This window comes from Rhinoraja longicauda, chromosome 3 (assembly GCF_053455715.1).
Source record: "Rhinoraja longicauda isolate Sanriku21f chromosome 3, sRhiLon1.1, whole genome shotgun sequence".
Classification (NCBI taxonomy): Eukaryota; Metazoa; Chordata; class Chondrichthyes; order Rajiformes; family Arhynchobatidae; genus Rhinoraja; species Rhinoraja longicauda.
In genome coordinates this window covers 68,030,687-68,039,976 of record NC_135955.1, presented here as the reverse complement: position 1 = coordinate 68,039,976, position 9,290 = coordinate 68,030,687, and the positions used below count along the sequence as shown (strand labels likewise).

Sequence of the window (9,290 nt, the reverse complement as noted above, 5' to 3'; positions counted from 1 at the left end):
CCCGGATATAGCTCTGGCCTAAATAATGCTTTGGACACTTGTACCGTATCTCCCAGATAACAAAATCAAAATACCACGTTCTGGAAAAGACGCAATGATGCAATGGTGTAGCCATTGGGAACGCACCACGGCCCAAACTACAGATGTATTTTGTGCAATATGCAGAACAGTTCCTGCTTCAGTCTCACTAACGTCCCAATCACCCCCCCCCCTTCCCCCCACTCCTTTTATCCAGTATATCAATGACAGTACTGGTGCTTCCTACACTCAAATGGAGCTCAAATACTCCATTACCTATGCTCCGACTTTCCATTATCCCACCATGCTCTCACTTTCACATCGTCGATCTCCGACTGCTCCCTTATTTTTTTGGGTCTCTCTGTCCCCATCATGTGGATAGGCGAGTTGAAAGCACCCCTTAAAGCCCGTAGACTCTCACAGCAATCTTGACTACATGTAAGTCATCTATTATATGTCGGAAAAACATGAGTGGAACAGTCTTTTCACCCCGAGAATTGAGCCCAAAGCTAGAGAGCATAGGTCCTTGGTGAAAGGGGTAACTTTTTCACACAGAGGGTGATCCCTAGATAGAATAAGCAACTAGAGGAAATGGTAGCAGTGGGTACAATTATGACATTAAAAGATACTTGGACATGTGCATGAACAGGAAAGGTTTGGAGGGAAATGGGCTGGGCACAACCAATGGACCAAATCAGTGAAGCAACTTGATCAGCATGGATGAGTTGGGCCATAGGGCCTGTTTCCATACTGTTTGATTCTATGACTGATGTTGCTGTGTGAAATTATCTTCCAATAAATGCCGTGGGCCATTCATACTGAAAGGTCTTTAATGGGAAGCTTCCTTTTTAGTTCCAGGTTCCAAATGTACAGATCCCTCCTGGTCAATGTTTGTGTTTGAGCTTAGTTTATTATCATGTGCACTGAGGTATAGTGAAAAGCTTTTGTTGCATGCTAATCAGTCAGTGGAAAGACAATACATGATTACAATCGAGCCATCCACAGAGTTCAGCTACATGGTAAAGGGAATAATGTGAATAACGTTTAATGCAAGATAAAGCTAGTAAAAAGATAGTCCGAGGGTCTCCAATGAGGTATATACTAGTTCAGGACCCCTCTCTAGTTGTCGTTGGTTCAGTTGCCTGATAACAGCTGGGAAGAAACTGTCCCCTGAATCTGGTGGTGTGCATTTTCATACTTTTATACCTTTTGTCTGATGGGAGAGGGGGGGAGAGGGGGAAAGAGGGTGTGACCAGGGTGCGACTCGTCCTTGATTATGCTGCTGGCCTTGCTGAGGCAGCGTGAGGTATAAATGGAGTAGTGGAAGTGAGGTTGGTTTGTGTGATGGTCTGGACTGCGTGCACAATTCTCTGCAATTTCTTGCAGTCCTGGATGGAGCAGCTCCTAAACCATGTTTGATGCATCCTGATAAAATGCTGTATGCGCACCTGTAGAAATTGGTAAGTTGGCCAGTGAGTTGGTAAGTGGCCAATGTGCTGAACTGTCCTTGATTATTTTCCCAACCCTCTAACTGAGCAGCTCTTCAGGCACCCATCTGTTTCCTACCCTGACCATCTGTACAAATACAACACCCCTACTTAACTCCTCTCCCCACCACCCTTCCCCTCCCCCCCCCCCCCAACCCCCATCTTCTTCCACCCACCCTTGATCCTCTCCACCCAGTCCTGACTCTGCTCCCATCCCCAGTTCTGGCTACCAATAACCCTTTCGCACGCCCCACCCCTATTTTTCCATGTTATAAGCTCCCCCAAAAACCCTCCCATTGCTTGTCACGCATCCCTTCAAAGTGCTTAACCATTACTAGTTAGCTTATGTTTGATCACACTTCAAGCCTTGCAGAATTATTGAAATGTCCTGTGCAAATCCACAGCGTGGAATTCCAATAAATTGGTCATTATTCTCAAAAATCACGAAAGTAAAGAAACAGTTGTGAGATCTGGAACATTTTACAGTGTTTTGTGCAGTACTGTGTTTTTCTTAAAGCCACATTTAAAGGATATTTTTGTTCCCCTTTAAAAGATTTGTCTTGGCTTCCGGACGAGAGTGCTCAGTTGAGGAAAAATAGTTAGAATGGATCATTGCTCTATCACCCAAAACAGTAATTCAATGTAAATAGGAATACAGATGTGTTGTGACAAATTAAATGCATTCCAAAGTATGAAATCAATCAGATGCTAATGCAACAATCAAGTGGCTCTGGAAGAATCATGACACACAAACCAATAAAACAACAGCAGAGCAGTCTGTTTTATTACATTATGTAATAATTAAAGTTTTTTTTACAACATACATTTGAGTTGTGAACTGGATGTTAGGGAGATGGAGCCGTGGGAAAGAGATTGTGCCAACATCACACTATTTTACATTTTACACAACCAGTGTTCGACTCTTGTATCCAAGAGTTTATATCAAAGGTGAGCTTCAAAAGGCACACGTAGGGCCGAAGAGGGATCAACAAGGACACTGCCAGGAAAGAAAAGGCAGCAAACAGCACACTATTATTCATTTATTTCAGGGCATTATGCTTTGAATCAAATCAATGGTTGTGAGTACAATACTGGCCTCTCAATATGAACTCATCAGGTTTATTTTTGCATAAAATGTTCTGTGGTGAATTTCTCGTTGAAATTATAAGAACATATTAAAATTGCACTCGGAACAATCACACAGCATGAACGTAAAGAAGGCATGAGAAACAGCAAACAAAGTTTGCTTGAAACATACAAAGTTAACAATTTATTTTTAAAAATTGTTTTGAAGGAATGCATCAATGCTAGTCAACTTAATAAAGTTCTGCAAATACAGGGCACAGGAGTTGAATGTGTATGCGCCCTTGTTACACATTTTGGTCTAGTTCCTTCTGGAATTATCCAGCTACCATGCTAAACACTAACCAACTTGCAAGTAGGTGTCCAAATGAAGAAAACTAAAAAAGCAAGTAAGTACAAAAAGTAATAAAAAGGAAGATTCATCCAGCACAGTTGATAAAAACCTTATTTCTATGACATGTTGACAATTATTAAACAGGTAAGAACACTCAATTCAACGTGCATGACAAACTGAAAAATGTAAAAGAAAAGTAGTAATTAGAAACACTTGCACCAAAAGGTTTCACAATAACTTCTGGCTTCACCTATTAAAGCAGTGTTACCACAGCAGGAGCCAGCCTGCTTTAAGACTGCCTTGCCAATTCACTAACATTTACAATGTAGGTTTTGTGGAGCCTTGAACAGAGGCACTGACCAACTGGATAATTGATCAGATCATAGCAATTGCCCACCTGTCTGTCACCGGTAGAAACATTATTAAATCACGTCCGTCTTTCCGAATTAGCCAGCGGGAATATGTTGATTCAATTATAGTGCAGAAATAAAGATGAAAGGGAAGACACCCAGAGAAATGTGGATGAGCTTGAAATGTTTTGCAATTGTCACATGTTGGGAGGGCGGGGAGGATTGGCACGACTATGGGACTCATAAGGCGCTGTGTCCAGATTTTTCCAGGACTAAGCAATCGGAGCTTGGATATTCTGTGAGAGAGAAATTATTCCAAATGGGCAGGAAAATTTAGCAGAAAGAGATTTTTTTTAAAAGTGGGGAATTATTTGCACATTACTAGCTAGAACTGTACATAATTGATGTTGTAAGGCACAAATTTACACATGGAAAAAGAGGCTTGCCACACAGATGTATTCCTAGTTAGAACCAGCATGACAGAAGGATGGTTGATGCACTGTAACAGCTTGTCTTTCAGCAGGCTCCACGCATTGCTACCATTTGCTGTGACACGTGCAAAATTAAGTTTTGCTGCCACACGATGTGCCAGTTTCTACTTTGCAAGTATGAATTACTGACAAAACCAACAGGGGCTGTTAAATGCGTAGACATCCTCTGAATAATAGATGGCGCCTCCACCTGTGTGCATGGTTATCTGAGTTTCTTTCCTTTCCTGTTCGAGTCCTCAGGGGAACAAACTTGGACATTTTCATTGATGCACTCCCCCTTTCAGCTCACCATGAAATGAACCTGTCACAATAAAATAAATAGCCCCTTTCTTTGCTTCTCCCCTCCCCAAGCACTTTGATTACCCTACCAGCAGCTGAGTAGAAACATTGCACTCAGTATGCCACCTCCATATTGTTAGTGGACAGTTATCTTAAAAAAAAAGCATTGAATGTCTCCAGTTAATTGACTTGACTTAAATAATTACAAACATTACATTTTAGACTTTTTTCTGATTTTTTTTTAAAGAATATCCATAAATTCATTTGAAGGAGTCAGTCATATTTGAAATAGCACTTAAATAATAAATACCAGGAGCTATTAGTGTTAATAGTCACATTAATCATTACAAGGACAATAGCAGAGATGTAGGCCAAAGCCTTGCCAAAATGGCTGATATCTGCTTCAGCCAAGCGAATGTAACACTGAGAGGCATTTCACAGTATCTGAGACTATCTGCAAACAGTAAACTTCAGCTATTGTTAAGTCTGAGTCAACATCTTCAGTGCTTTATTTTTGAAACTCATCTCCCTAAAGGGCAGTTGCTGTAGAGTCAAGGAGACATTACACTTTTGCCGCAGTTTTGTGCTTTAGGCTCATTGTCCCATTGTTCTGTTCATGTTCATCAATCAGAAATCCCCGTAGATGGAAGTTCCACAGCTGCTAACCCCACCTTTCAACTGCTGAGTTCAGTAGCTGCATCAATCGCAAGTAAATATTCCACTTTTCCCAGGGAGAAGGGATAAGTATCCTCAGCTTAACAACAGCTCTTCTTTTAAAAAGAAAAACACAAAACTAGTGTTGCAGTTGCAAAGCACTGACTCAGAAAGCAGGGTCCACACCATTTTGTACTTCCCACCTGTGATTATGTACACGTGTCATTTGCTTTGATGGAAGCTGAATGGGGACCAAATGTGGGTTTTGGTGGAACATCTGGTTTTATGGAGGGCGTGCGTTTGAGCCCCAGTCTTGGCAGAGAGTTGTATGGTGCTGTGATGCTGGATCTCCTAGACACGGTCACAGCCTGCGTCTGAGATTGGCCTGCATTAACCAGCATGGAGTCTACTCTTTGCGGTGCAGGGGGAGGATTCTCTCCTCTGTTAAAACTCTGGTTTCTGGAGAGGTGGGAGGAATTGGAAGAGTTAGTATTGTAGTTTCGTTTGAAAGCAGATGTTTGAGGATTTCTCTGCAATGAATTGCTGGGATAGTTTCGCTTGTATTCGATTGCATACGAAGGGGAAGGAACATCCAGCCGCTTGCTCAGAGCATTCTGAGTCAGCCCAGAATTAGCGGAACCGAGTGAGGCTTCTCTCTGAGGAACTTTAGGTGGCACATGGTCATGGTTTGCAACCAATCCATGGCAGGGACTTTTTATACTTCTGTATTCCAGTGTGGCGTTCTGATCTTCAATAGTGATTTGCCCCATTTCCGATCGGTGCCCTTGATCGCCATAGTCGTGCTGGAAGCTCTGCTGCGTGGTGGGGAGGACCACAACACTCGGAATGTGGTTGGGGGACGCACGGAGGGGAAGATCCATGGGAATCACTGGCCCCATGGAGGCCAGGTCTTTAGTGCAGGCATTGATTAGGTTCTGGTTCCTCTCCCACTGGCTGCTGCCACGGCTCAGCTTTCGCTTTTGCTGCAAGGTTGGCGTTGACTCTGGAGTGGGCAGGGCTGTCAGATCCAAATGGTGCTGATCGGCTTTAATCAGTATCTTGGTTGTGCCGTTTGGTGTTACGATTTTACCGTTGTGCATCAGAGGAGTGAGCAGAGCTTCTGGCTTTGGATCCTTTGTCTGAGCATCAAACAGGACGCCGAGCTTCATGACACTGGCCATGGAATCCTTGCGGGATCGAGGCAAGTCTTTCTCTTTCCTTTGGTCCACATCAATGTCTCTGCGGCGGTGATCGCAAATGCAGTAAACAATTATTCCTGAGAAAATTGCCCCCATGACAAAGGCGAGAATAACTGCAATAGCCAAAAGGGTGACTGGAACAAGCTGATCATGACCCTTGAGGTAACTTTCGCGGATTACTCCTGAAACATTAGATAGTAGACAGAGTTTAGTTGACAGGAAAATTATTTCTATTCTCTTATAAACACAAAAGCCATTGTTGACTTTAATATGTATGTGATTCTTGTCATTTCCACAAAAATAGATTATCTTCACCTCCAAGGGTAACCACTAAGAATAAAATGATAAATGTCTAACAATCCTTTTCAGTCAATCAAAATCTGGCAAGGTAATAATACACCTTTAGTACCTTTGAAACCATTTTATGCAATAAAGTATAAAGAAAAATAATTAAAAATTCAAACCGAACATTTACCAATTTTCTGCTGCTCCGATGAGTGAAATGCCAGCCAAGGTCAGATTATTGCAGTCTTACAGACCAAGAAAGGCCAGCTTCTGGTCTCAGAGTGCGATGATTAATAAATCTTAAATGGGCTATGTGTGGAAATGTCATAATTTGTTTTGCTCCTGGACTAGGAAGGATGAATTACAAATGTGTTCAGACTTTGACACTGGGAGCAATCTTCTTCCCTGACTCCACTTTCACATCCAATCCCCACATCCCTTGATTGCTCTGGAAACCAAATACCTATCAACTATAGCCTTGAATATATTTAATGACTGAGCATCCGCACCTCTCTGAGATTGAGTCTTCCAACTATTTACCATCCTCTGAGTAATGAACATCTTCCTAACCTAAATCCTAATTGTCCAAGCACTTTATCCTGAAACCATGCTTCCCTACTTCTTGATTCCACAAGGGAAACAACCTCGTAGAATTCACTCTGTCAAGCTTCTTCTTAATTTTAGACACAAGGAACTGCAGATGCTGGAATCCTGATTAAAACACAAAGTGCTGGAGTAACTCAGCAGGTCAGGCAGCATCTCTGAAGGACATGGATAAGTAATGTTCAAGGTCAGGACCATTCTTCAGATCCTGTAGTCTGAAGAAGTGTCCTGAATCAGGTCTGACCTTGCCTCCAGAAATGCTGCCTGACGTGCCAAGTTACAACAGCACTGTGTATTAATATTCCTATATTTAATGGGATCACCACTCCTTCTTCTATACACAAAATCATGTAATCCCATTCTATTGAATCTATTTCAAATCTCAGTTTTCTCAGGAGTTGTTCAAGAGTAGTCAGAACTTTTGTCCCAGCATGGAAATATCAAACTCTAGATGGCAGAGATTTAAGGTGAGAGTGGCAAAGTTTAAAGGAGATGTGTGCTGCAAGTTTTTTTTACACAGAATGGTCAGTGGGTGAAACATGAGGTGGTGGTAGAGGCAGGTACGATGGTGGCATTGAAGAAGCTTTTAGATAGGCACGTAGATCTGCAGGGTTATGAAGTGTATGGATCAGATGCAGGCAGAGAAATTAGTTAGCTTTGCATCATGTTTGGCATAAACACTGTGAGCTGAAGGGCCTGTTCCTGTGCTGTACTTTATGTTCTAAACATTTCCTGCCTCGACTTTCAGGTCAGTGTATCCTTCCTAAATTAAGGAGAACAAAACCATATTCCGTGGACCAGATATGATCTCATCAAAGCCTGGAGTAAGTTTTCCTTTCTTTGGCCCTCCAACTCCCCAGAAATTAAAAAAAGAACTCTTCTTGCTACTTCCACGTTCTGCGTACTAACTGCTGCAGGATGTATATGTGGTAGATACAACAAGTGTTTTGCTACTAAAGATTGGACATTGAGGTAAAGTGCTTGTATTTCTGGATCTACAATTTATTCAGTTATCCTTTCAGTTGTGGAAGGGAAAAACCTCTTCAATAATGACTTGCTACTTTTTTAATGGAGCGACTGACTCCATTTATAATATTTCAATTTCACACGTACATGGAGCAGATTTTTTTTCTCAGTAATTGGTAGTTCTGATCCCATATCTGCCTGATTCCAGTCTAAGCGAATGGCCAAAAAACACAAAGATGGGAGTGTAATTTATACAATTGGGTTATTCAGTCTAGTATGAAAAACAGTAAGAGCATTTGTTTTAACTGGTAGGAAACTTGTGAAAGGTGTACAGGGTTTGTACAAATCTGAAATGCATTAGTTTACTTTAGTTCAGAGATACCACACGGAAACAGGCCCTTTGGCCCACTGAGTCCGTGCGGACCAGCGATCCCTGCTACACTAGCACACACTACAAACAAAGCCAATTAACCTACAAACTTGCATGTCTTTGGAATGTGGGAGGAAACCGGAGCACCTGGAGAAAACCCATGTGGTCCATGGGGAGAACGTACAAACTCCATACAGACAGTACCAGTGGTCAGGCTTAGAACCATCGAAAATAGGTGCAAGAGTGGCCCTTTGAGCCAGCACCGCCATTCAATATGATCATGCTTGATCCTGGGTCTCTGGCACTATAAGGCAGCAACTCTACTGCTGCATCACTGTGCCGCCCTTACATGAAGTCAATATGTGAGCACTACAGACAGTTACAATGTCAAATGCCTATCCTGGCGCACATAGAATTTCAAGCATAGAAATTCAAATTTATGTAAATTGAGACCTCCCATAAATAGCAGGCCAGACATTAATTCACTAAAAAATCATAAGATTCTTCTCAATGCAATGCAAGTTCAATAATGACTAAAACTGAAAATCAGGAAATCGTACTAGAGTTACACAAAGTCAGCTATTTGTACTCGGGCATTCCCCATGTATCTGATGTGGAACATATGGGTATGTTGGCTCTTATTGCAAAGAGTTCGGGGTATAAGAGTAAAGAAATTTAGCTGCAATTGCACAGGGCATTCAAAGATCATCAACTCAGTGAAAGACATTCTTTGGTGTGTCCGAAACACGTTGGCCTCCCAGCACAGCGAGAAATCTGTAAGAGAATGTTGCTGACTAGCCCATTCCAGACTGCAGTAGAAGGTGCTCAAGGACTCGCTGAAGCTTGGTGCAGCCAAGGCACGTGGGGGAGAATCACAGTCTAGGGTGCTTCCGTTGCTGGACATTGAGGGGCAGAGTACAGTGGGGGCTCCCCTCAAGCAAGAGGAGGGATATCCTTTTAGATATTAGATATTTAGAACGGAGATGAAGAAGAACTTTTTCAGTCAGAGAGTGGTGAAGGTGTGGAATTCTCTGCCTCAGAAGGCAGTGGAGGCCAGTTCGTTGGATGCTTTCAAGAGAGAGCTGGATAGAGCTCTTAAGGATAGCGGAGTGAGGGGGTATGGGGAGAAGGCAGGAACGGGGTACTGATTGAGAGTGATCAGCCATGATCG

The 9,290-nt window shown here is 42.4% G+C and overlaps 1 protein-coding gene across 9 annotated transcripts in view; it reads right to left on the bottom strand.

The window, feature by feature from the left end:
- Positions 1-2,276: 2,276 nt before the first annotated feature.
- The window catches only part of sema6a (sema domain, transmembrane domain (TM), and cytoplasmic domain, (semaphorin) 6A), a 102,087-nt gene continuing 95,073 nt past the window's right edge, over positions 2,277-9,290 (bottom strand). For all 9 annotated transcript variants that reach the window (XM_078396303.1, XM_078396304.1, XM_078396309.1 and 6 more), the window contains one exon: positions 2,277-6,077. In XM_078396303.1, coding sequence (XP_078252429.1) covers positions 4,906-6,077 — 1,172 coding nt within the window. In that variant the 3' untranslated portion in view covers positions 2,277-4,905. The remainder of the gene's footprint in view (positions 6,078-9,290) is intronic.